Here is a 25,489-nt window from a genome sequence, read left to right as displayed (position 1 = left end):
CCCCAGAATGCCCAAGGCCCGGCTGTCCCGGCCGCCTCTCACCAGGCCCTTCCTTTGCCAGTGTCCAGTCCAGGCGTGCTCCGCGAAGCGCCACCCGGAGCCGCTGCTCTCGGGCATGGGGTGGGCGCGGGACAGGGTGGCGGCCCCCGACCTGAGCGTCTGCGTGGCCACAGCGCCCCCCGGTGGCCGCGGGGCCGGGCGCGCGGCGGGCGGGGCCCGGGTATAAAGCGCGCGGCCCCGCCCGCCGTCCCTTCCCGCCGCCGCGTCTCCGTGGGCACCGCAGCCTCCGTGGACTTGTGCAGCGACGGCGCCGCGCGGACCGGTGAGCAGCCCTGCGCGGGGTGCGGGGCGCGGGCTCCAATGGGGAGGATGCAGAGCGCGGGGCACAGGCAGGGGCTCCCGGGCGGGGCCCTGAAGGCCGCTGACCCCCACCTCACGGCCCCTGAGTGTCCCAGACCGCCTCTGACGGCCTCCGACAGCAGCTGTCGGCTCTGGCCCTGACAGCTGGCGAAGTTGGCCCTGATGCCCACCTGCGTCCCGAGGGCGCGCTGTCCCCAGCACTGGCCACCCCTCTCGTCGCGGACAGTGGCTGGGGATTGACCACAGGCCGCTCCTGGCCCCTCAGTGCCCAGGCTCAGCCACTGTTAGACCCCTCCCTGTGGCCTCTCGGGCATGGAGTGGGATGAGAAGCCTATGGCCCCTAGGGACGCCATATCCCACTGGGAATCACGTGGGCCCCGGAGCTGGGGGAGAGGCAGGGAGTAGACAGGCTGTACTCCTTACCACTAACTAGAGGGTCCTGCCCACCCCAAGCCCTTCTCCCGGAGCCCGACAAGGCACCCTCAGCCCCTGGATTTACTCAAGCAGGAGTAGGTACAGGGCTGTCAGGTGAGGTGGGAGGGGATGGGCAGGAAGATGGTGCCTCCCCATAAGCCAGGCCTGCACCCCCTGGACTCTGAGCCTGCGGGGCCTCGGCAACCACAGGCACGGAGAGGGGGATTTGAAAGAACCCTCTTGGGTGTCAGGATCCCTCCAGCTGGCACCCGAGCCCGAGAGGAGCAGGGCAGGACCAGGAGGCGCGAGCCCGGCCGATTTCCCTCCGAGAAGGTCGTCTGTTTGTTCACCAGGTCGGCATCTGGCGCTGGCGCCCTGCCTGGTCCCCATAAGGCTGCGAGACAGTGCAGGCACCAGGGACAGACAGGGAAGAAAGCAGCAGTGTCGGCCTTGCCAGGCAGGCGGGCAAGCCTGGGGAATGGGCACCACACCTCCGGGCCTCACTTGGGGACTCAGCACAGGCCCGAGGCACCAGGTCCTGGTAGCTGGCAGGCCAGCCAGCTCTTGCTGCCTTGGCACCTGGGCAAGGGGCACACACTCGCCCAGGGTGTCCTGGGGAGTCATGAGTGGCCCAAGTCCAGGGTGGGGAAAGGCGGGCCAGGCCCCAGCACAGGCGTGGCCTGCCCTCTTGCAGGACCAAGCCCTCAGGGCCCCAGACAGAGGTGGACATGTTTCTCATGGCCACTGGAAGGCCTCTGCATAGCAGTGAGGACTCCACTGGACACCCAGTTCAAATCCTGGCTCCACTTCCATTTCTGGCTTCCTGCCACGTGCACCTTCCTGCTGGTGGCAACGCTGGTGGCTCAAGCTGGGTCCCTACCACCACGTGGGAGACCCCAGTGAAGCCCCAGGCCTGGCATTGGCCTCACTGAGCCCTAGCTGTAGTAGGCATTTGCTATGTGAATCAGTGGGGTGGCTGGCTCTGTGCCTTTTAAACCTATGGAAATTCAAGAAATTTTGCAGAACTGGTAACATGCCACTCAAGGCTATAGCAGAACAGAGCTCACCGTCCTAGGGTTGGACCCTCCCACGCTGGGGTCCCTGGTGTGTGGGACATATGGGCGGGCTGGGGCACACAGCACCAGGTGTGGCCAACGGGCGGGCTGGGGCGCACAGCACCAGACACGGCCTCTGAGAGCTGCTCACAGCAGGCCCAACCTGGAGAGTTGGGGCGCCAGCCGCACCCAGGCAGGCCAAAGGCATGCCAAACTTTCATAGGGGCTGTGAGCACTGGACTCAGGCACGCTTAGAGGGGTCTCTGCCCCAGGCCGGGTAGACTATTGGTCCAGGGGTGTGAGAAGTACTGGGGCCTTGAGGCCACTGGTCAGGTACCCAAGAGGTGGAGGAGGCTCTTACAGGGACATCCACTCTCTGGTCCTCAGAGGCTTGTGTGGTGGGTGCTAGGGGGCACTGCCCCACCCAGGTCTGCCCCCGTGTGGGGTTTGTACATGGCCCCGCCCAGGTCTGCCCCCCGTGTGGGGCTTATACATGGCCCTGCCCAGGTCTGCCCCTCCTATGTGAAGTTTGTACATGGGCCTGCCCAGGTCTGCCCCCCGTGTGGGGTTTGTACATGGCCCTGCCCAGGTCTGCCCCCCGTGTGAAGTTTGTACGTGATGCGTTTCAGATTTGTACAGAGCTTATTGTCTGATCCTGGGTCGTTTGTGGTTTTGTTGTGGCCTGTCTGCTTGTGATTCCCGATGTTTCTGGTAACTACTCATTTTTTGCTGATTTCTAAAACCTTTTCCCCACCTTGGTGGCAAGATGCCCCTGAACTGTACCTTTGAAGCTGCAGCTCACCGACATAAGCTGTCTCCGTTTGCGTACACAGTCATCACTGTACTCCGCATCCGGAGCTGAAGTTCATCCAACAATGCCCAGCCCCTCTCGGGCCAGCAGCCACCGCTCGGCCTTGACTCAGCCTGGGTGACCGCGGCTTGTTGGCGCCATGTTCCCACACTCTCCCACCCTGCCCTGTGCCAGGACCCCCTGCCCTGTGTCAGGACCCCCTCCGCAACTCCCCCACCCTGACCTGTGTCAGGACCCCCTCCGCAACTCCCCCACCCTGACCTGTATCAGGACCCCCTCCCCAACTCCCCCACTCTGACCTGTGTCAGGACCCCCTCCCCAACTCCCCCACCCTGCCCTGTGTCAGGACCCCCTCCCCAACTCCCCCACCCTGCCCTGTGCCAGGACCCCCTCCCCAGCTCCCCCACCCTGCCCTGTGTCAGGACCCCTTCCCCAGCTCCCCCACCCTGCCATGTGCCAGGACCCCTTCCCCAGCTCCCCCATCCTACCCTGTGTTAGGACCCCACCCTGCCCTGTGCCAAGACCCCCTCCCCAACTCCCCCACCCTGCCCTGTGTCAGGACCCCCTCCCCAACTCCCCCACTCTGACCTGTGTCAGGACCCCCTCCCCAGCTCCCCCACCCTGCCCTGTGCCAGGACCCCCTCCCCAACTCCCCCACCCTGACCTGTGTCAGGACCCCCTCCCCAACTCCCCCACTCTGACCTGTGTCAGGACCCCCTCCCCAGCTCCCCCACCCTGACCTGTGTCAGGACCCCCTCCCCAGCTCCCCCACCCTGCCCTGTGTCAGGACCCCCTCCCCAACTCCCCCACCCTGCCCTGTGCCAGGACCCCCTCCCCAGCTCCCCCACCCTGCTCTGTGTCAGGACCCCCTCCCCAGCTCCCCCACCCTGATCTGTGTCAGGACCCCTTCCCCAACTCCCCCACCCCGCCCTGTGCCAGGACCCCCTCCCACTGGTGTGTGTGTCTGTGGGCTGTGGGCATGTGGCGGCTACCTCTGTCCGATGTTGTGAATGATGCTGTTGTAAACATGGAACCTTCTATGTAGCCCCAGAAGTGGGATTGCCACATCATTTGGTAAAATTCCTTCTTCAACTTTCATTTTCTTTGAGGGATTGCCAGCATCCTACTCTGCTCGGCTCTGCACAGTGCCCCTCCCCGGGGCCACTCCTGTTTCCAGGCTTTGCTGGGTGTGTTGTGGCATCTCAGCTTCCATTTGCATTTCCTGGTGATTCACACATTTTGCTCATCAGTTATTTGCATGTCTTCTTTGCGGAATTTTCTATTTAAGCTTTTGGCCCCATTTTTTTAAGAATTTATTCATTTATTTGTTTGTTTTAATACTGAAGTTACAGAGAGAGACAGACAGTGATCTTCCTTCCGTCGGTTCGTGCCCCAAATGACGGCACCAACCAGGGTTGGGCCAAGCAGAAGCCAGGAGCTTCTTCCAGGTCTCCATGTGGGTGCAGGGCCCCAAGGACTTGGCTCATCCGCTGCTTTCTCAGGCCATGAGCAGAGACTGGATGGCAACAGCTGCAGCTGGGGCTTGAACCAGCACCCACATGGGATGCTGGTGTTACAGCAGCACTACCCTGCTGGCCCCTGGGTCAGCCACACAATCGACACCTACTCTCTCCCATTTTTGGACCTTTTGCTCTGTTGACAGTGCTTTTGATACACATGTTTAAGTTTTCAGGAAGTCCCACTTGTCTTTCTTGCCTTTTGTTGTCTTTGCTCTTTGTGTCACTCACAGATCCAGTGTCCTAAGTGTGTGCTGCTTGTTTTCTTCCAGGAGTTTTGAAGTGTTAAGTGTTAGTTATTGTCGTGGACCCATGTAGTTGTGTGTTGGTGTGTTAAGGGCCGGCTTCATTGTATGCTGGCATGCACTGTCACACTGCTGATCACCGTCACTCGTGCTGTCAATCACTGTCAATCATACTGTCAATCACTGTCACTCACCCTGCAGATCACCGTCACTCACACTGTCAATCACCGTCACTCACACTGTCAATCACTGCCACTCATGCTGTCAATCACCATCACTCACACTGTCAATCACTGCCACTCATGCTGTCAATCACTGTCACCCTGAAGATCACTGTAACTCACTCTGCAGATCACTGTCACTCACCCTGAAGATCACTGTCATTCTGTAGTATGTGCTAAAATCCAGATGTGTGAGACGTCCAGGGTTGGACTGCTTCAAGATTGTTATAGCTGGTCAGTTTCTTGAAATTCGACATGGGTTAACATGGGATTTTGATCAGAGATTGTGTGGGTAGATTAGTGGGGTAGATTGTTGTCTTAATAGCATTAATTCTTCTAATCCATGGATGTGAGTTATCTTTCCCTTGAAATGTTTTGTGGCCCTTGAGTTCCAAGGTTACTAGCTGAAATTTTATTATTTTTGATGCTGCAGAAAATGGAATTTTTCTTCGTCTGTTCACTGTTAGTGTGTTGAAATGCAGCTGACTTTGTATACTACTACTTTGCTAAATTTGATTATTCATTATAATACCTTTTATGGACCGTTCCAGACTTTCTACATGTAAGATCCCATCAATGCCAACAGACACCGTTTTGTGTCTTCTTCCAATGTGAATGGTTTCTATTCCTTTTCTTGTTAAGTTGTTGTGGCTGGGAATTACTGTGAAAGAGTGCAGGCACCCCCCCTTTACCCTGACCTCACCACGGGAGGCAACAAGCTGGGGCTTTTCCTGCAGTTTGCAATATGCTGAGGTCGTTTTTTCTTCTATCATATTTTTGAGGGATTTTTTTTAAATCACAGAAGGTGCTGAGTTTTGTCGGATGCTTTTTCTGCCTCAGTTGAGGTGGCCATGGGGCTTTTCTCCCTCATCCTGACCATGTGATAGATCACATTAATCCTTTTTCAAACATTGAGAACCGTGCTTGCATTGCAGACCTCACGAGGCCAAGTGTGCCCTCCTGCTAACATCCTTTTGAACTTGGTCTGCTAGACTCTGGCCAGACAATTTTGCATCAGGGCTCACAGGCATGTCGGTCTCAAGTTCTTCTCCCGTCCTAACTTTGGCTTTTGCTCAGATAAGGCTGGCCTCCCAGGATGGGTCAGTGTGCCCCTGCCTGTGACCCTTCTGAAATCTGGCAGGGGTTGGTATGAACCCTGCTTTGTGTGTCTGGTGGACTTCACTGTGAGGCCGGCAGACCCAGGCCTTCTGCTCAGGGCTGTTCCGGTCCCGCCCGTGTCTTCCAGCATGCAGCCATTCACAGTCCTCCCTTACAGCCTTTTGTCCCGGGGATGTAGCGGCCATCATCTGTCTGGTGCCTCCCCCTGCAGTCTTGCTAACTGGTTCTTGCCTGTACTCTTCTGTTTCATCTCTAACCATGGTTGTCCTCTCCCATTGCCAGCCTGTGAGCTTGTTCTCTGTTTGCTTAAGCTGAATTCAAGATCCTTTGTGGCTTTATAGATGTAGGAAGACGGATAGCCAGGAAACAATGGAAAGACCTGCAGGTGTGCAGCGAGGCCACCTGAGGCTCAAGCTAAGCGCGGTGAGCGTGGCGGGGTGGGGATGGTCATGGGCCAGCCTGAACGGGCAGGGTCACACCTGCATGTGCCTAGCCAGTGCCTGTTTGGGCTGCTCAGCTCATCGCCCTCCCCAGGCCCTGCATCCCCCACACCACCCTTTGCCCTTGCACTGCGTCCACCCCGTCCATCTGTCGTCACAGCCAGGCCACACGGTCCTCTGAGCGGCCAGTGTTGGATTCCTTGGCCCTCTCCTTTGTGCTCATCATGGGTCTTGCAGTGGTTCCCAGGTTTTTGCTTACTTGACTTTATCTGTTCTTGTCCTGCTGAGATTGTAGGAATCATGTGTCTGTCGGAGCTCATCTGCTTTGAGGCCGTTAGTCTTGCACACAGGACCAAGCTGGCCAGGCAGCTAGCCTCATGTCCCCTTGTTCTCATTGTTACCACTTTCCATCCAGAACACTGTGTGACAAGGTGGCATTTTGTTTAGCTCTTCATTGCTGCATAATGAACAACCTCCATGGGAAGGGAGGGCAGGAGGGGTGGGTAGCAGTGAGCGTATTTTCTCATGGCTCTTTCAGTTCAGGTTGGGTCCACGCTCTGCTTGACTTCCGAGCTCAGAAGGGTCAGCATGCCAGCCAGGTCCCGGTCACTAGAATCTGTAGGACTGGCCTCCGTGCTGGCCTCGCAGGGTCAACTCAAGTGTCTTCCCGAGGGGCAGCCCTATATCCCTCGTGACCCTGTCTGGGGCGCACCATACACCATCACTCCGGTGACACAGGCCAGGCATGGGTCAGTGTGGGAGGGCCACAGGATGTGGAGACCCTCTGGGGATGAGGACAACTGGACCCCCTGGAGGGCTCGTGGCCTATCCTCGTGCCACTGCTCCTCTTGGCCGCCATGGGGAGGACACTGCTTTCAGCTGGCCCATGCTGGTGCTGGACGGGAAGCCAGGGTGGCCATGACTGTCCGGCTGATGCTCAGCCCAGCACCTCACCCCAGGTACACACTCAGATCCTGTGCATGGGGAGGGAACCAGAGCAGAGGAACAGGGACTGGCCAAGGTCACGGGCAGATTCCAGGAGTCCCTCTTGGCTAAAGCCAGCATCTACTCCATTCCTGCCTCTGGTGCAGATCCAGGCGGGAAAGGGGATGCTGGTCCCTGGCATGTCCACACCAAAGGGACTGTGCCAGTCTCCCAGCTACACCTGGGGGAACAGGGAGCCCGGAGAGCTAGCTGTGGGGCTGGGGTGGAGTGGAACCTCCCAGGCCCAGCAGGCACGGGGAACAGGTTCCTGCCTCCTCCAGGAGGGTGGGGCCAAGCCTCAAGCACCCCAACCATGTCTACACTGGCTCCTTCTCCCATTGCAGGGCAGCGCCCACCATGCTGACCGTGCAGCAGGGCCCACTGCTGGGCCTCCTGCTCGGGGGCCTCCTGGGGACCCTCCACGCCCAGCAGCAGGAGGTTATCTCGCCCGAGACCTCCACCTCTGAGAGAACCAACAACTGCCCAGGTAACTGGAGGCGGGGACTCCATGACGTGCACTGCCCCTGCACGGCCTGCAGCGGGGCAGTCCGTGACAGCTCGTGTCCCCCTCCCAGAGAAGGCCGACTGCCCTGTGAACGTGTACTTCGTGCTGGACACCTCGGAGAGCGTGGCTATGCAGTCCCCCACCGACAGCCTCCTGCACCACATGCAGCAGTTTGTGCCACAGTTCATCAGCCAGCTGCAGAACGAGCTGTACCTGGACCAGGTGGCGCTGAGCTGGCGCTACGGCGGGCTGCACTTCTCGGACCAGGTGGAGGTGTTCAGCCCGCCTGGCAGCGACCGCGCCTCCTTCATCAGGAGCCTGCAAGGCATCCGCTCCTTCCGCAGGGGCACCTTCACTGACTGCGCACTGGCCAACATGACGCAGGAGGTGCGGCGGCACGGGGGCCGTGGCGTGAACTTTGCCGTGGTCATCACCGACGGCCATGTCACCGGCAGCCCCTGCGGCGGCATCAAGCTGCAGGCCGAGCGGGCCCGCGAGGAGGGCATCCGACTCTTCGCCGTGTCCCCCAACCGCAACCTCAACGAGCAGGGCCTGCGGGACATTGCTAGCACTCCCCATGAGCTGTACCGCAGCAACTACGCCACCATGCGGCCTGACTCCCCCGACATAGACCAGGACACCATCAACCGCATCATCAAGGTTATGGTGAGCACTTCACCGCCACACCTGCACCCCTGTCTGCCTCATGCACCCCATCTCCCACCTGCACCCCCATCTCCCACCTGCACCCCGTCTGCCACGTGCACCTCATCTCCCACCAGCACCCCGTCTGCCTCATGCACCCCGTCTCCCACCTGCACCCCGTCTGCCACGTGCACCTCATCTCCCACCTGCACCCCGTCTGCCACCTGCACCCCATCTCCCACCTGCACCCCCATCTCCCACCTGCACCCCACCTGTACCCCGTCTGCCACGTGCACCCCCATCTCCCACCTGCACCCCACCTGCCACGTATGCCCTCACCACATGCACTCCCATTCCCCACCTGCACCCCCCACCTGTCACATGCACCCTCACCTACATGAGGAGCACCGCCCCCCACTGCATGCAACTCCCCTTCATCTTTGGCACCACGTGGGCCTGGTGGACGCTGGGGCACACGGTCACCCAAATCTCTCTCTGGGTCTTTTCTGCAGAAACACGAAGCCTACGGAGAGGTGAGTGGCCACCATCTTGCTGACCCCAGAGCTGCTCCCAAGTGGTAGCGGATAGCAGGAGGATATAGCAGTCCGTCTGCTCGGCACTGGGGCCCTGGCCCTTGAGTTTGGGCAGGAAATCTCCCGGTCAGAGCCAGTCTGTGTCCCAGCCCAGGATCAAACACTCCCAGAGCTCCGGTCTGCCAGAGAAGGCGTCTGCTCTGGCCCTGCAGCCTCGGGGTGTGTATTCCAGCTACCAGGAAAGGGGCACAGGTGCCTGAGCTCCGCCCCTCCTTAGCATGGCTGATCACAAGCGCGGGGTATATGCCAAAGGCCAATGCAGCCACACTCCCTGCCCTTCATTCTCCCATTGTGACTGCTTAACCCAGTGCCTTTTCCAGAGTGTCCAGACAGCTGAGTGCACACTGAGCTGCCCGCCCTGGGTGTGGGGCAGGGGTCTCGGACCCCCTTCAACCGTGGGATGCAGTCGGCACTCCCAGGGTCTGGGCCGTGTGTGTCCTCCACCCCGGCCTCAGCCCCCATCTCTCGTTTCAGTGCTACAAGGTGAGCTGCCTGGAGATCCCCGGGCCGCCAGGCCCCAAGGGCTACCGTGGACAGAAGGTGAGCTTCCCGGCCCCTCAAAGCAAGTTTCCTCATTCTCTTTAAAGTGGTATGGGAAGAAGGCTGTAGCTTGCTGAGAGTTCCAGCAGGCCATGCTAGAGGGGGTGGGCAAATGACAAGATGAGCTGCTGGCTCCGGGGTTTGTCCCCTGGTGAGAGTTACATCAGATGGACACAGGGAAAAATCCCTCCAAGTACAGTCAGGGGCCACAGCCCTGTGGGATTTCCAACCCCCTCCCCAGGGCCAGAGACCTCCGCAAAGAACTGGGACGGGAGGTATCCATGTGGTCCTGGCTGATCCTGTGGGGACCCTGGGGGAGGTGCCCACGTGGTCCTGGCTGGTCCTGCGGGGACCCTGGGGAAGGTGCCCACGTGGTCCTGGCTGGTCCTGCGGGGGCCACTAGGGGTGGTGCCCACGTGGTCCTGGCTGGTCCTGCGGGGACCCTGGGGGAGGTATCCACGTGGTCCTGGCTGGTCCTGCGGGGACCCTGGGGAAGGTGCCCACGTGGTCCTGGCTGGTCCTGCAGGGGCCACTAGGGGAGGTGCCCACGTGGTCCTGGCTGGTCCTGCAGGGGCCACTAGGGGAGGTATCCACGTGGTCCTGACTGGTCCTGCGGGGACCCTGGGGGAGGTGTCCACATGGTCCTGGCTGATCCTGTGGGGACCCTGGGGGAGGTGTCCACATGGTCCTGGCTGATCCTGTGGGGACCCTGGGGGAGGTATCCACATGGTCCTGGCTGGTCCTGAGAGGACCCTAGGAGAGGTGCCCACATGGTCCTGGCTGGTCCTGCGGGGACCCTGGGGAAGGTGCCCACGTGGTCCTGGCTGGTCCTGCGGGGACCCTGGGGAAGGTGCCCACGTGGTCCTGGCTGGTCCTGCAGGGGCCACTAGGGGAGGTATCCATGTAGTCCTGGCTGGTCCTGAGAGGACCCTGGGAGAGGTGCCCACATGGTCCTGGCTGGTCCTCTGGGGGCCACTGGGGGAGATGCTCAGAGGTGTCTCTACGGGGGTACAGGACCTGCAGCCAACCCCGTCCGGCTCAGGCCACCACCTGCCATCCCACCATGGTCCATCCTCACATCCACCATCTGCTTTTAGGGTGCTAAGGGCAACATGGGTGAACCAGGAGAACCAGGACAGAAAGGGCGACAGGTGAGTACCCAAGCCCCAGCCCTACCCACCACTGCACTTCTCATGGCCTTGGGATTACATGTCCCTTCTCCTTGCTCAGGGAGACCCCGGCATCGAGGGGCCCATTGGATTCCCCGGACCCAAGGTGAGTAGCCATGGGCACCACAAGCTATGGAGCAGGTGCCCCCACCATGACCTTCCATGGCTCGGTGATCATCCCAAACCAAGCATGAGACCAAGCTGTCTCCACAGGGGTCCCTGTGACTACCCTGTGCCCCTCCCCAGACCCTCCCACCTGCCCTGTACCCCCTCCCCAGACCCTCCCACCTGCCCTGTATCCCTCCCCGGACCCTTCCACCTGGCCTGAGTGCTCCTCCACAGTCCTCCCACCTACCCTGTACCCACTCCCCAGCCCTCCCACCTGCCCTGTACCCCTTCCCTGGACCTTCCCACCTGCCCTGTGCCCCTCCACAGTCCTCCCACCTGCCCTGTGCACCCACCTCCCCAGCCCTCCCACCTGCCTTCTCCCAGCCCCTTCTAACACCCCTCTCTCTGCACTCAGGGTGTTCCTGGTTTCAAAGGAGAGAAGGTATGTGGGGTCTGGTTGGGGTCCCCCCAGGGCAGAGCCAGCCCCTGGTGTTAGGCCCAAGGGAGACACCACTCTCTGTGATGCTGCTTTCTGCCCACATAGGGTGAATTTGGAGCCGACGGCAGGAAGGTAAGTGGGCGAGCAGGTGGGTGCCTCACCCCTGGGCTCCCAGACAAGGGCAGGGCTCACGGCACCCCTGTCTTCTCTCCCCAGGGGGCTCCCGGCCTGGCTGGCAAGAATGGGACCGATGGACAGAAGGTAGAGTGAGCTTGACCAGGCCATGTATGCTCCAGCACTCACAGCAGGGGCTGGGACACATCTAGGGCCCAGGACGAGAGCCTGGTTCAACCCTGACCTTCACTCTCCTCTCCCAGGGCAAGCTGGGACGCATCGGCCCTCCAGGCTGCAAAGGAGACCCTGGAAACCGGGTAACTGTGGCGGGCAGTGGGCGGGGAGCCTCTTGGATTCTCCCGGCGTCCAGCAAGGGTGGGACCATGCATGGGGGACACCAGTGGTTTCTGGGGCAGCCCAAGCAGCCATGTTCACCCAGGCCAGGCCATCCAGATATCCTGCAAGCATCCTCTCAGAGCTGTGGAGCCAGTGCCTGGCCTTACCGGCAGGGCACTCAGAGCTGGGGATTTGGGGGTTGGGGGACGTCCACCCACCCTGGCTGCAGCACCCACTGGCTCCGGGGGCAGCCCTTACCTCACTTCTCTTTCAGGGACCCGACGGCTACCCAGGGGAGGCAGGGAGCCCCGGTGAGCAGGGAGACCAAGGTGCCAAGGTAGGTGACCTGGCCCAGGGGTAGGCCACAGGGTTACCAACTCTGGGACCTCCTGCCCCTGCTTGGGGCCTGGGAGGGACACAGCCCTGGTGAGAAGCCCAGCAAAGGGCTAGTCCTGAGGCTGTCAGGGGCCCCAGAGGCTTGGGAGACCCTAACCACCCACCCTAGGTCGGTGCAGACTGACCGAGGCCAGGCATCCCAGGGGGCCTGCACATAGGGTGTGGGGTGGGGGAGCTGCAGACTTGGTCCTGCTGTGGGCAGGAGAACTATTTCTCCACATCTTTCCAGGGGGACGCCGGCCGCCCAGGACGCCGAGGGCCCCCAGGGGACAGTGGGGACAAAGGAAGCAAGGTCAGTCGCCATGCCCCTCCCTGCCCCCTGCCCGGGACCGGGAGGGGTGGCCACACTGTCTACTGTCCTACGTGGGGTTTGGGGAGACCCCCTCTCTCCCTGAGCAGTAGGGAGCACGGGGCGGGCATGGGTCCCAATGGATGACATGGGGGGTTGGGGTGGGGCCAGCTCTGACCTCCTGCTCCCTGCTAACCCGCTGCCTTCTCCACCACTCCCCCGCTCCCGCCCCAGGGATATCAAGGCAACAACGGAGCCCCCGGAAGCCCTGGCCTGAAAGGAGCCAAGGGTGGGCCAGGGTCCCGCGGCCCCAAAGGCGAGCCTGTGAGTACCCCCCGACACAACCCAGCCCTTGCGAGCCTGTGAGTAACCCCCAACGCCCACGCCCCAGCCTGGACCAGGCCAGCTGATGGGCACCGTTAGCCAGCCCAGCCTCTCCACCCACAGTGCCCTCCCCCTGGCCTCCCTGAGCTCAGATCTCCCTCTGAGTCCCCCCTACCGCCCTGAGGTGGCCCCAGGTGGGCTGGGCTCAGCCTGGCAACTGCCCCGCCAAGTGGGCACGGCTGTCGTTCCTGGTCACACGGGGCTGACCACAGGGCAGGCGGGGCCCTGTCCCAGCGTTACATGCCCAAGAGGAGCCTGGGGACCAGCCCCAGCCTGTGAGTGGCCCCCCGACTCCCGCCAGCTCCTAAGTCCTGAGCTGGGACCCTGCTGAGCAGCACGGGACCGGGGCCTGGAGGTGTCTGCAAGCCTGGCTGCAGCCTTAGGCTCCACAGCCCCGGACACCCCTCCGCAACACTCCCGTCTCTGCAGGGACGCAGGGGTGACCCCGGAACCAAGGGCAGCCCAGGCAGTGATGGTCCCAAGGGGGAGAAGGTGAGAGCCGGTGGTGCCTGGAGCGGGTGGGGGGCTGGGGCTCCTCGTGCAGCACAGTGGGACCCCCTAAGGAGGGAACACTCTGCAGGGTCTGGGCAGACCGAAAGTTCCTGTTGGGGGTGCTGGCCAGGGCCTACACAACCCAGCAGGGCCCATCAGGCATACCGGCCCCGGGGTAAGATTGGGGGGACACTGCGTTGGCTTCTTGGCCGCCACCTCCTTGTCCTTGGGGAGTGTGGAGGCCTGGACACTGCAGGACAAGGAGCCTTCACAAGGAGGGAGGTGACCACAGACAGCCCCTCTTCTCTCCTCGCAGGGCGACCCCGGTCCAGAAGGACCTCGGGGTCTGGCTGGAGAAGTCGGCAACAAAGGAGCTAAGGTAGGCATGGCAGGGGAGGGGACAGAGGTCAGCCATCCTAGGGGGACAGGGACCAACGTCCTAGGGGGAGGGGACGGAGGTCAGCCGTCCTGGAGCAGGGGATAGGGCCCAGCCATCCTGGGGGAGGGAACAGAGGTCAGCCATCTTAGGGGGACAGGGACCAGCTGTCCTGGGGGAGGCAGGGGGAACACAGCTGTCCTGGGGGAGGGAGGGACAGAGACCAGCCGTCCTGGGGGAGGGAGGGACAAAGGCCAGCTTTCCTAGGGGAGATGAGAATAGGGGTCAGCCATCCTTGCTAGGACCCAGGGCTGGGCCAGGCCGGGCCAGAGAAAGCAATACCTCCCAGGGCAGCAGAAGCCCATGGGGTTTGGTTTTTCCCCATACTCTGTCCTCATTCCTTCTCTTTCCAGGGAGACCGTGGCTTGCCTGGACCCAGAGGCCCACAGGGGGCTCTTGGGGAGCCTGGGAACCAGGTTGGTTTGCACAGCCCCTCTGCCACCTGACCCTGCTTTCTGGATCCTGGGGTCTCACCATAACCCCAGCCCTGCCCAGATGAGGATGGGGGTGGGATCTGGGCCAGGCCACACCCCCAAGAGGGGTACTGAGTATGGCCTGGGTCAGGATGGGCCTGTGTCCACTGAGGCAGGTCCAGGCCCACAGGGCAACTCCTCATTTCCTTTTTCACTCTCAGGGATCTCGGGGAGACCCAGGCGATGCAGGGCCACGTGGAGACTCAGGACAGCCGGGCCCCAAGGTACACCCTTTGGGGCAAGGGGAGGTGGGGGGTGGGGGCTGTGTGGGAGCCCACTGAGGCAGCTCCAGAGCAAAGGTGGCCTTGGCCATGGGCTCCAGGGAGCCAGGCTTCCCTCCCCAGCCCAGGGACTCGCGCCTGTCCCCTTACCGTCCACGGAGTCGCACCCCACAGGTGGCCCGGCTGCTGGTCTCGGGGCCCCATGCCTGGCCCCACTCACCCTGCTCTCATCCTGCAGGGAGACCCAGGCAGGCCCGGATTCAGCTACCCCGGACCCCGCGGGGCCCCGGTGAGTTGTGGCAGGGATGGGAGCACCCAGAGAGGGCAGGGTAGACTTTGGGGGACCCAGGAGAGCTTCCAGTTTCCCTGGGGCTTCTGCTTGCTTCTGAGGGGCACCCTACAGTGCCCACACCCCACAGGGCAGGAGGCGCTGCCCCACGAACACTGCAGCGGAGGCAGGACTCCTTCATCCTACCTCCGGATGTCGCCGCCTGCCGGACTGACCATCTCCCATTCACTTCCCAGGGCGAGAAAGGCGAGCCAGGCCCCAGGGGCCCTGAGGTAGGCTTAGGGGGAGCGGCTGCCCGACGGGGGGGAGGGGGTGATGAGGAGCCGCCGACCTGGGGCACCCACCTCTCAGCCCTGCCCGCAGGCTGCATTGCGGGGCTCCCTCAGGCAGAAGCACAGGCTGTCTCATGACCATTAGCACCCTCAAGACCACCAGGACTGCACTGGGCCGACCCGAGGGGCGGGGTACCCTTCTCCTCACTTTGCAGGAACTGCTAGAGGAAGGGGTGGACCCTGGGAGAGAGACCCCAACTCCGTGTCCCTTCACAGGGTGGCCGAGGCGACTTTGGCATGAAAGGAGGCCCCGGGAGGAAAGGAGAGAAGGGAGAGCCGGTGAGCAAGCGCCCTCTTCCCTGTGTTGGCCCGCAGGGTGAAACCCACCCACAGACCCCTACCAGCACCCTAGTGGTTACCCTAAGGATCAGGTCAGACCAGGGGATGGGTAACTGAGTAAGTGCCAGACTGTGGGTTGCTGGGCTGTGGGTGAGTGGGCGGAAAGTGGACTGCAGATCGCTGGGCTGTGGGTGGATGAGTGGATGGACTGCAGGTCACCAGGCTGTGGGTGGGTGGGCAGAAAGTGGACTGTGGGTCTCTGGGCTGAGGGTGACCGGCAGATGAGTGGATGGGCTACAGGTCAATGGGCTGTGGGTGGGCGGGTGGATGAGCGGATGGGTGAGTGGACAGTGGGGTTGGGTTGGGGGGATAGGGGCCATTGGGTCAGCGTGTGCTGCCTTATCTTTCAAAGATCCTCTGCCAGGCGTGGCTTTGATGGGGGCACTGGTGGTGCTCACAGCTGGGAACCCCTGCGTGGTGCCAGGCCCAGCACAGGGCACCTGGCACAGCACCCCTCCATCCTGGCACCCCCAGGTCCCAGGTTGAAAGAAAAGGGTGAGGAGATACAGGGTCTGCCCAGGGGTTTGCTCAAGTCCACCTGCCCTGTTCTTTCTCAGGCTGACCCTGGTCCCCCAGGTGAACCAGGCCTTCGGGGGCCAAGAGGAGACCCAGGACCTGAGGTAGGCCCCTCTGCCTGCCAGGGTGGGAGGGGAAGGGAGATTGGTGGGCAAACAGTGCTAACCAGTGGCGCATGCTGCACCATGCGTTCTTCCCCCAGGGTGAGCCCGGCCCCCCGGGAGACCCCGGCCTCACGGTAGGTAGCACATGGGATGAGGGCCCTTCTCCTGGACACAGGAAGCAGAGGCCATAGATTGGGGGAGTTGGAGGTCGGTGTCCCCTCTCTCCCTGGCTCTGCTCCAGTCACTAACGAGGGGTGGACAGTGTCCTGGGCGGGGATTCCTGGAGGGCCAGGCACTCATGCCCTGTGTTGCAGGAGTGTGATGTGATGACCTACGTGAGAGAGACTTGTGGCTGCTGTGGTGAGTCATTGCCCAGGGGACTCAGGGCTGGAGCAATCCCAGGCCCGCAGCCTGTCCCTGCTGTCCAGGGTGCAAGCTAGGGGTTCCAACCTGTCCCTGCTGTCCAGAGTGCAAGCTATGGTTCCCAACATGTCCCTGCTGTCCAGGGGGCATAACTAGTGCTCCAAGCCTGTCCCTGCTACCCAGGGGGGCTCAGAGGTCCCAGCCTGTCCCTGCTGTCCATGGTTGAGGGGGCTTGGGGTGCCAACCTGTCTCTGCTGCCCAGAGGACCTCAGGATCCCAGTGTGTCCCTGCTGTCCAGGGAGCTTGGGGCCAGGATCGTCCCAGGGTCCCTCTCCGTGACCACCCCGACACTGCGACCCCACAGACTGTGAGAAGCGCTGTGGCGCCCTGGACGTGGTGTTCGTCATCGACAGCTCCGAGAGTATCGGCTACACCAATTTCACGCTGGAGAAGAACTTCGTCATCAACGTGGTCAATAGACTGGGGGCCATTGCCAAGGACCCCAAGTCAGAGACAGGTCAGGGGTGGGCATGGGGGCCAGGCAGAATCTGTGGGCAGGTGGACAATGGTGGGAGACCTGGCTTGCCATGGGTCCCCTGGAAGCCCCAGCCCTCAACCCAGTGTGTCCTGCAGGGACGCGTGTGGGCGTGGTGCAGTACAGCCACGAGGGCACCTTCGAGGCCATCCAGCTGGATGACCCACGCATCGACTCCCTGTCCAGCTTCAAGGAGGCCGTCAAGAACCTCGAGTGGATCGCAGGTGGCACCTGGACACCCTCCGCCCTCAAGTTCGCCTACAACCAGCTCATCAAGGAGAGCCGGCGCCAGAAGACGCGCGTGTTTGCTGTGGTCATCACAGATGGGCGCCATGACCCCCGTGATGATGACCTGAACCTGCGGGCGCTGTGTGACCGCGACGTCACCGTGACGGCCATCGGCATTGGAGACATGTTCCATGAGCGGCATGAGAGCGAGAACCTCTACTCCATCGCCTGTGACAAGCCACAGCAGGTGCGCAACATGACACTCTTCTCTGACCTGGTGGCCGAGAAGTTCATTGACGACATGGAGGATGTGCTCTGCCCAGGTGAGTGGCACAGGTCTGCTGGACAAACCCTGCCACCTCCCCACCCGCTGCTTGTGCCGCTGCCCTGTCCAGGCCCCAGCAGTTCACCTCCTCCTGGGACAGGTGGCCACTCCAGCAGGAGAGGGCTGGACCTCGTAGGTGGACAGGGTTCAGCTATACCCTGAGCCCAACCCCACACCAAGAGTTTAGCAGGGCCTGACCACGATCCCTGACCTCTCCTCTCTCTTCTAGATCCACAGATTGTGTGCCCGGAGCTTCCCTGCCATACAGGTAACACCTCTGGTGCCTCTGAGCCCACCTCACACCAGCAGAGCAGCCCCGCATCCTCCTGGGCCACCAGGGCTGGGGCCGGGACAGTGAGGGCCTCTGCTTCCCCAGAGCCTTCCCCAGGGGACAATGGGAGAGGCTGGTCCCAGGGTTCCCTCACAGCTGAGGAGGGATGCAGAGGCAGCTCCCTCCCTCCCATGCCGGCACCATCAGTCCAGCCACGGTGGGATGCTGCTGGCCCAGTGCCCGTGCTTGCCTCGCAGCCACTGGTCTCCAAGGCTCACAGCAGGGGAACCCACAGACAGGGCTGTCCAGCTGCCCAGCCGGGGTCCTGCAGGAGTGAGCTCGGGACTTGGCAGAGGGCATGGTTGATTCCAACCATCCAGAAGCCAAGGAACCAGTACCACAGCGGCCAACCCGCTTGCTTCTAACCTGCTCACCAGCCTCAGCTGCTCCACAGCCAACTGAGGGGGCAGAGCCAGCATGTCTGGCCACCCTGCAGTGGCCATATTGGTGGCCCCAAGGGTATGAAGCCAGAGCAGGGGCTGCCTGAGGAAGAGGTTGTGCCTGAGGAAGAGGTTGTGCCAGTGCCAGGCAGGAAGGGGCTGAAAGCACTGTGTGTAGTGTGCCAGACACCATCACTGCCACCAGGTCTAGGTATGGGGCCACAGGACCAGCAGAGGTGCCCAGGGGACTGTCAGTGGCCCCTGCCCCTCCAGGGCGCACTGATGTGGGCACCAGCAGCCTGCTGTTGGGAGAGAGCTGCCGTGGACACAGGCTAGGGTGGGAAAGCTCAGTGCCCAGGTTGTCATTCGCAGCAGCAGCAGAGTGTGCTGGCACAGCCCAGAAAGGCTCCTGGCACAGACCAGGATGCCCACAGAGCATTTCCACAGGCACTGCAACCCCAAGGGAAAGGCCAAGTGCAACTGGGGGCAGGTTCCCCAGGCCAATTCTGAGAGGACCTTCCTAAGGAAGTATTCATGGTGGCTACGCCTTGTGGCCACGCAGTAGTAGCATTCAGCGGTACTGACCACCAGCAGCTGTACATCACTCAGAGTTACCTGGAAACCCACAACACTAAAACCCACAACTCTCACACAGGACAGCAAGGGCAGGACCTGACCGGGACCTGGCAACCATAATTCTGAAGCACAGCCCCCACCCACCATTCACAGCTCCAATCCACCACAGTCACCAATCACCAACCACAGCTCCACCCACTGACCAAGCTCCATGGAGCAACCACAGCTCCACCCATGAACCACAGTCACCAACCACCAATCACAGCTGCACACACCAACCAGTTGCCAACCACCAAACACAGTCACCAACCACCAATCACAGCTCCACACACCAACCACAGTTGCCAACCACCAACCACAGCTCCACCCAGCAAACACAGCTCCAACTACCAACCACAGCTCCACCCAGCAAACCAAGCTGCCACAAGAGCAAGCACAACCTGCACACCCCACTTCTAGGGCTCTCAGACCCTCAGGGAGTGGGACGTTCAGTAGTTGGGCAGGATCTGAGTATAACTGGTACTAGAGTCCCGGGGCAGGGGCCTGACTCCCTACAGTGCACGGGGCTCAGCCCACTGAGGGAAGAATTTCCTCTCTCCCATGTGATACCAGTTCTCACCACTGGTGGGTGCTGGAAGCGGACAGATGCTCCTCCTGAGCCTGTCGCCATAGTCACAGGACCCTCTAGGTGTCACAGAGCTGGCTGAGACCTAAATGTTCTGCACACCAGGGGTCACGATGGCACTACCCTGTGCCATTCAAAACAATCTGCTCTGACTCTGCATTGAGAGGCAAGCCAGGCATCTACCTGCCTCTCCAGGGCTTTCTGTCGGTACCCTGGCTAGGACATTGTGCATGAAGACAGGGTGGGGACAGCAGACCAAAAATTCACATAACTTCAGCACATGAAAGGGAACATGGAAGTACTTGGGAACCTGAGAGCCATTCCTGCCAGAACCTTACCTCACAAAATGAGTACAAAATAAACAGTCAAGAACCTGGTGCATTAAAAAAGGGATGGGAATTAGCACTGATGGATCTAATATGTAATCTCGAAGAAAGTTTTGGTCTAATGAAGGAGTAATGTGTGTATGATAGAGTGTCAAGAAACAGTATGATACAGGAGTGATGTGTGTGTAGGACACTCTGTCACAGTCACAGTGTGATGCAGGAGTGATGAGTGTAGGACACTCTCAGTCAGTGTGATGGAGGAGAGATGAGTGTAGGACACTCTGTCACAGTCAGTGTGGTGGAGGAGTGATGTGTCAGGACACTCTGTCACAGTCACAGTGTGATGGAGGAGTGATGAGTGTAGGACACACTGTCACAGTGTGGTGGAGGAGTGATGAGTGTAGGACACTGTCACAGTCACAGTGTGATGGAGGAGTGATGAGTGTAGGACACTGTCACAGTCACAGTGTGATGGAGGAGTGATGAGTGTAGGACACTGTCACAGTCAGTGTGGTGGAGGAGTGATGAGTGTAGGACACTCTGTCACAGTCACAGTGTGATGGAGGAGTGATGACTGTAGGACACTCTGTCACAGTCAGTGTGATGGAGGAGTGATGAGTGTAGGACACTCTGTCACAGTCAGTGTGGTGGAGGAGTGATGAGTGTAGGACACTCTGTCACAGTCACAGTGTGATGGAGGAGTGATGAGTGTAGGACACTGTCACAGTCACAGTGTGATGGAGGAGTGATGAGTGTAGGACACTCTGTCACAGTCACAGTGTGATGGAGGAGTGATGACTGTAGGACACTCTGTCACAGTCACAGTGTGATGGAGGAGTGATGAGTGTAGGACACTCTGTCACAGTCAGTGTGATGGAGGAGTGATGAGTGTAGGACACACTGTCACAGTCACAGTGTGATGGAGGAGTGATGAGTGTAGGACACACTGTCACAGTCACAGTGTGATGGAGGAGTGATGAGTGTAGGACACACTGTCACAGTCACAGTGTGATGGAGGAGTGATGAGTGTAGGACACTGTCACAGTCAGTGTGATGGAGGAGTGATGAGTGTAGGACACACTGTCACAGTCAGTGTGATGGAGGAGTGATGAGTGTAGGACACACTGTCACAGTCAGTGTGATGGAGGAGTGATGAGTGTAGGACACTGTCACAGTCACAGTGTGATGGAGGAGTGATGACTGTAGGACACTGTCACAGTCACAGTGTGATGGAGGAGTGATGAGTGTAGGACACACTGTCACAGTCAGTGTGATGGAGGAGTGATGAGTGTAGGACACTGTCACAGTCACAGTGTGATGGAGGAGTGCTGAGTGTAGGACACTGTCACAGTCACAGTGTGATGGAGGAGTGATGAGTGTAGGACACTCTGTCACAGTCACAGTGTGATGGAGGAGTGATGAGTGTAGGACACACTGTCACACTCATAATGTGATGTAGGTAACCAGCTGTAAATTAAGTATTTTCTCAGCCCCTGCCTGAACCTTGTATCTAGCCTGTCTCTGTGTTTCTTTGTTCTTTGCTTCCTGATCTGCACTGTTCTTGATGCTCTTGTCTAACAAAGCCCATCCACCCAGGATTGCATCTTTCTGGATTGCTGTCGGCCCCTGGCTTTTTTTGATTTTCTGACTCACAGCTGTGTTGGACAGAAACTTCCCCCTACCTCGTCTCCTGGTGGCCTGACTATAGTTCATTTAATTAAAGTCTTGTGGGGTACTTGCAGGCTGCAATCCTCCTGCAAGAGTAGAGGTTGCGGATTGGTCTAACCCAAGAGCAGGCATATAAATCATTCTTCATGTCCGAGGTGGGGTAGTGAGGTAGAGTAGATTACACCAGATAGTCCTCCCCAACCTGCCATCCACCAGGGAGAGAGGGACAGAGATGGAGACAGAGACTGGGACAGAGACCAGGAGGGAGAGAGACAGAGACTGGGACAGAGACCAGGAAGGAGAGAGAGGGAGATCGGAGAGAGATACAGGGACAGAGATCAGGGAAGAGAGAGACAGAGATCAGAGAGGGAGCCTGGGACAGAGACCAGGAGGGAGAGAGACAGAGACTGGGAAAGAGGGAGTGAGGAAACAGAGACCAGGAGAGAGACAGACAGGGACAGAGACCAGGAGAGAGAGAGATGGGTCGGAGACCAGGAGACCAGGAGAGAGAGATGGGTCAGAGACCAGGAGAGGCTGGGACAGAGGGACAGAAACAGGGGAGCTGACGGAGAGAGCATCACAGAAAGGAGGGGGACTGCATCCCTGAGGTTCCCAGTGCAGAGTGCAGGGAGGGGCTGCTCAGAGCGGGGTTCTCAACAGGTGGCTTTCCCTGGGGTCCCTCTTGTGCTGGGCACCGCGCAGAGTGGCTGCCTCTCTCAGAGCTGCTGGGGCTGCTGAGGTGGCTCTGGGGCTGCGCCCCATTTCTTGGCACCCTGGCTTGCTGTGTGCACCCCACACACACCCAGATGCCACCCGCCTAGCCTATGCGCCTCCTGCACTGGGTCCCCGCTTGTGCCTCTGCCTTGCTCAGTAGCAACCCACACCCCAGCCCAGCATCCTAGCAGGGGCTGGAGGCTGCCCCAGCTGCCTGTAGCCCTCAACCTTTTCTGGACGCTCCCTTGCAGATGGACCTCGGCCCGGTGACGAGCCTCTGGTCACCTTCCTCCGCACGGAAGCAGGGCCAGCCCCCACCTTCCCCAGCACCGTTCCCCTGATCCAACAGTTGCTAAACGCCACGGAGCTCACGCAGGACCCCACTGCCTACTCCCGGCTGGTGGCCCTGCTTGTCTACACCGCCGAGCGGGCCAAGTTCGCCACAGGGGTCGAGCGGCAGGACTGGACGGAGCTCTTCATTGACACCTTTAAGCTGGTGCACAGGGACATCACGGGGGACCCTGAAACTGTGCTGGCACTCTGCTGAGGCCGTGGGGACCCCAGGGGCTGGCTGAGCCCTCAGTGGAGGCCGCCCAGCGGAAGGGCTGCCCTCCTCCTCCCACCCCTACTGGGGCCGCCAACTTAGCTCACACCTCCGTGGCACCAGGTGTACCCCATCTTCCTACGCTGCTTCCCCGTGTCCCTCAACAGTCTGTCCTCCTGCCCTGGGGACACTGGTTTAGAGCTCAGGCCATCCCACCCTGCCACACTGCTGTGTCAGGCCCTTAACTCAAGTTCCTCTCCATCATATGGGCGACTCATAGGCTCCCAGACCAGGTCCTGGGCCCCCCCTTCCAGCACACCCCCTCTAACTGAGCTGCCACACATTTGGGGTACAAGTGAGGGGGAACCTCCAGGGCAGCTCCCCACCCAGTTCCAGCTGGGCCCTTAACCCATACCTCCAACCCGTGTTGCTCACAGCCCGAGGGCCTGAGGTGAAGGTAACCAGTCCAGGCAGCAGCAGACAGTCCATGTCAGGGTGAACACCAACTGGCCCTGGGTTGGTCAGCTGTATCTTCCCTGCCCAGCCTCAGGGAGTGAGGAGCTGCCACTGGAGAGCACCTAGCCTGGGCCCCCTCTACCCTACCAGTAGGGTACCTCTCCTGGTCAGCCAGGAGCCACCGTGGTCTTTCCCCAGGTTCCTATATGTGACCATCCCTTGTCCACACGCTCCAGCTGAGGGTCCAGGCCTGCTGTGAGGAGTGGGGTGCGCACTGAGCCAGTAGACATGTCCAGTGGCCTCTGCTGCCCCATGGCTGGGCCTACCACGTATTTGTGCTGAGGGGCCTGGGAGCCTCCACCCTGGACAGTCACTCTCCCATGGCACAAGCCAAGGGCAGCCCCAACAGAAGCTGCTGTTGGTTGGTACCCAAATAAGCTTGTTGTCAAATGCAGAGAGGCTCCGTGGGCAGAGCTGGCACAGTGTCCTGAGCTCCCCGTCAACATTCCTGACAGGGAGCAGGGCGTGCTGCCATGGGCTCACAGGGCCCTAGCCCAAGGCCCATGGCCAAAGGAGGGTTAGGACTCACCTCCCTTTGGCATTCCCAGGGGTCCACATCCTTGGACAGCTGAACACCCTGAGGGTGGGTTGAGTGTCTTAGATACACCTGTGCCCAAAGGGTAGTCCCAGGCACCTTGGCCGGCCAGCTGCTGCAGGACAGTGGTGTGGGCAGGTGGCTCTGGACATAAGCAAATGAGGGAGTCAGGCCCAGGGCCCTTTTGTCACTGGGTGGGGACCACCATGAGATGCTGCCTCACCTCTCCTGCCAGGACTCTGGCTGTGACAGGGCCTGTAGCCCCAGGTCTGGAAGCATTCCCCTGTGGGTGACACGAGGCAGCGGGTCCTAAGGGCGCAAGATGGTTTGCCAACCAGCAGAGAGGACACAGGGCTGGCCAGTTGCGGCAGGGCACCAGGGGTGCTGACCTGGCCGAACTTTGCCCAGCCCGTGCCCTCCCCACATCTTCCCTCAGAGCTATACGTGGCCCAGTGCACACAGCGGCCAGTGGATATCGTCTTCCTGCTGGACGGCTCCGAGAGACTGGGGGAGCAGAACTTTCACAAGGCCCGACGCTTCGTGGAGGAAGTGTCACGGCGACTGACGCTGGCCCGTGGGGACGACGACCTGCTAAATGCCCGCCTGGCCCTGCTGCAATACGGCAGCCAGCGTGAGCAGCAGGTGGCCTTCCCACTGACCTCCAACCTCACGGTCATCCACGAGGCGCTGGACAGTGCCAGCTACCTCAACTCCTTCTCGCACGTGGGTGCGGGCATTGTGCATGCCATCAACAGCATCGTGCAGCGCGCACAGGGCGGGGCGCGCCGCCATGCGGAGCTGTCCTTTGTGTTCCTCACGGATGGCGTCACAGGCAACGACAGCCTGCAGGAGTCTGTGCATTCCATGCGTAAGCAGAACGTGGTTCCCACGGTGGTGGCCGTGGGCGGCGACGTGGACATGGATGTGCTGTCCCAGCTCAGCCTGGGCGACAGGGCCGCCATCTTCCGGGAGAAGGACTACGACAGCCTAACACAGCCCGGCTTTTTTGACAGGTTCATCCGCTGGATCTGTTAGCCACACCCCCAGCCCCATCCTGTCCATGGTGCTATCCTTACCATAGCTCGGCGAGTCCCACATGACCTGTGACTCAAAGTCTGTTCCCCAGAGAGGTTGGAGGAGGGAAACACGGCCCATGTGCCCATCTCCCGCTGCTCCTACCTGGCATCCCAGAGCCCAGCCACCAAGTCCCTCTGACATGGCGGGCCCCCACAGCCTCTGCCTCCCTGCATCTCCCTCACCCCACAGCCCTTTCTAAGGCTCTTGCTAGCCCCTTCAGAAGCCCAGACCCTGCCCCTCCCACCTGAGTTAGGAGGACCGCCTGAGAGTCCCTGTTGCACACCCTCCACAGTCCAATAAAGCCTTAAGGCCACCTGCTGGCCAGTGCCCAAGTGTGAGTACCCAGCAGGGACCCCCGGCCCCGTATCGCCCCTGCAGTCTCATCCAGGCCAGTCGCATGCCCGCCACGGTCAGTGCTCCCTATATACCCCACACAGTTCCCAAGTGTGTGCCCTGGGCAGCCTCCTCTGGGAGGTCCACCCAGCCTGCTGACTGGGGGTTGAAGCAATGGGCCTTACTCAGTGCTCCAAGAAGGCCTTCACAGTGGACCTGATTTTCCACTGGCTTATCTACTTCCACTTGGCGACAACAATCAGATCTGGGCCAGCCAGAAGCGAGGAGTCTGGAACTCCATCAGGTCTCCCCCTTGGGTGCAGAGCCCAAGCACTTTGGTCATCCTCTGCTGCTTTCCCAGGCACATCAGTAGGGAGCTGGGTGGGAAGTGGAGCAGCTGAGATTCAAACCAGCACTGGGATGGGATGCTGGCATCACACAGAGCAGGTTAACCTGAAGCACCACAATAGTGGTCTCAATAATCCACTGTTTTCCTACCACACATCCCATCAAACAGAAACCCAGAC

At 60.6% G+C, this 25,489-nt stretch overlaps 1 protein-coding gene across 2 annotated transcripts; it reads left to right on the top strand.

Moving 5' to 3' along the window:
- The first annotated feature begins 221 nt into the window (after positions 1–221).
- On the top strand, positions 222–24,974 carry COL6A2 (collagen type VI alpha 2 chain). Of its 2 annotated transcripts, none has more exons than XM_058661529.1 (28): positions 222–322; positions 7,511–7,653; positions 7,742–8,337; positions 8,829–8,849; positions 9,384–9,449; positions 10,547–10,600; positions 10,680–10,724; positions 11,142–11,168; positions 11,271–11,297; positions 11,382–11,426; positions 11,543–11,596; positions 11,890–11,952; positions 12,241–12,303; positions 12,535–12,624; positions 13,114–13,176; positions 13,493–13,555; positions 13,966–14,028; positions 14,247–14,309; positions 14,545–14,595; positions 14,832–14,867; positions 15,144–15,206; positions 15,824–15,886; positions 15,985–16,020; positions 16,201–16,246; positions 16,614–16,766; positions 16,883–17,335; positions 17,567–17,605; positions 23,989–24,974. In XM_058661529.1, the coding sequence occupies exons 2-28, from the start codon at positions 7,524–7,526 to the stop codon at positions 24,585–24,587; spliced, it is 3,072 nt and encodes a 1,023-aa protein (XP_058517512.1). In that variant the 5' UTR covers positions 222–322; positions 7,511–7,523; the 3' UTR covers positions 24,588–24,974. The 2 variants fall into 2 exon arrangements, with proteins under 2 accessions (XP_058517512.1, XP_058517513.1); XM_058661530.1 differs by lacking the exon at positions 23,989–24,974 and adding an exon at positions 22,209–23,179.
- The last annotated feature ends 515 nt before the right edge of the window (positions 24,975–25,489 follow it).

This window comes from Ochotona princeps, chromosome 3 (genome assembly GCF_030435755.1).
Source record: "Ochotona princeps isolate mOchPri1 chromosome 3, mOchPri1.hap1, whole genome shotgun sequence".
NCBI classification, from domain to species: domain Eukaryota; kingdom Metazoa; phylum Chordata; class Mammalia; order Lagomorpha; family Ochotonidae; genus Ochotona; species Ochotona princeps.
The sequence above is the reverse complement of the archived record's forward strand: the minus strand, read 5'-3'. Positions and strand labels throughout refer to the sequence as shown.

Bases quoted from the DNA above. Each gene is read 5' to 3' on its own strand.
- COL6A2 (XM_058661529.1), top strand. From the start codon at position 7,524: ATGCTGACCGTGCAGCAGGGCCCACTGCTGGGCCTCCTGCTCGGGGGC. The intron at 8,338-8,828 runs GTGAGCACTTCA...TCTTTTCTGCAG, and splicing joins ACCGCATCATCAAGGTTATG to AAACACGAAGCCTACGGAGA. The intron at 15,887-15,984 runs GTAGGCCCCTCT...TTCTTCCCCCAG, and splicing joins GAGGAGACCCAGGACCTGAG to GGTGAGCCCGGCCCCCCGGG.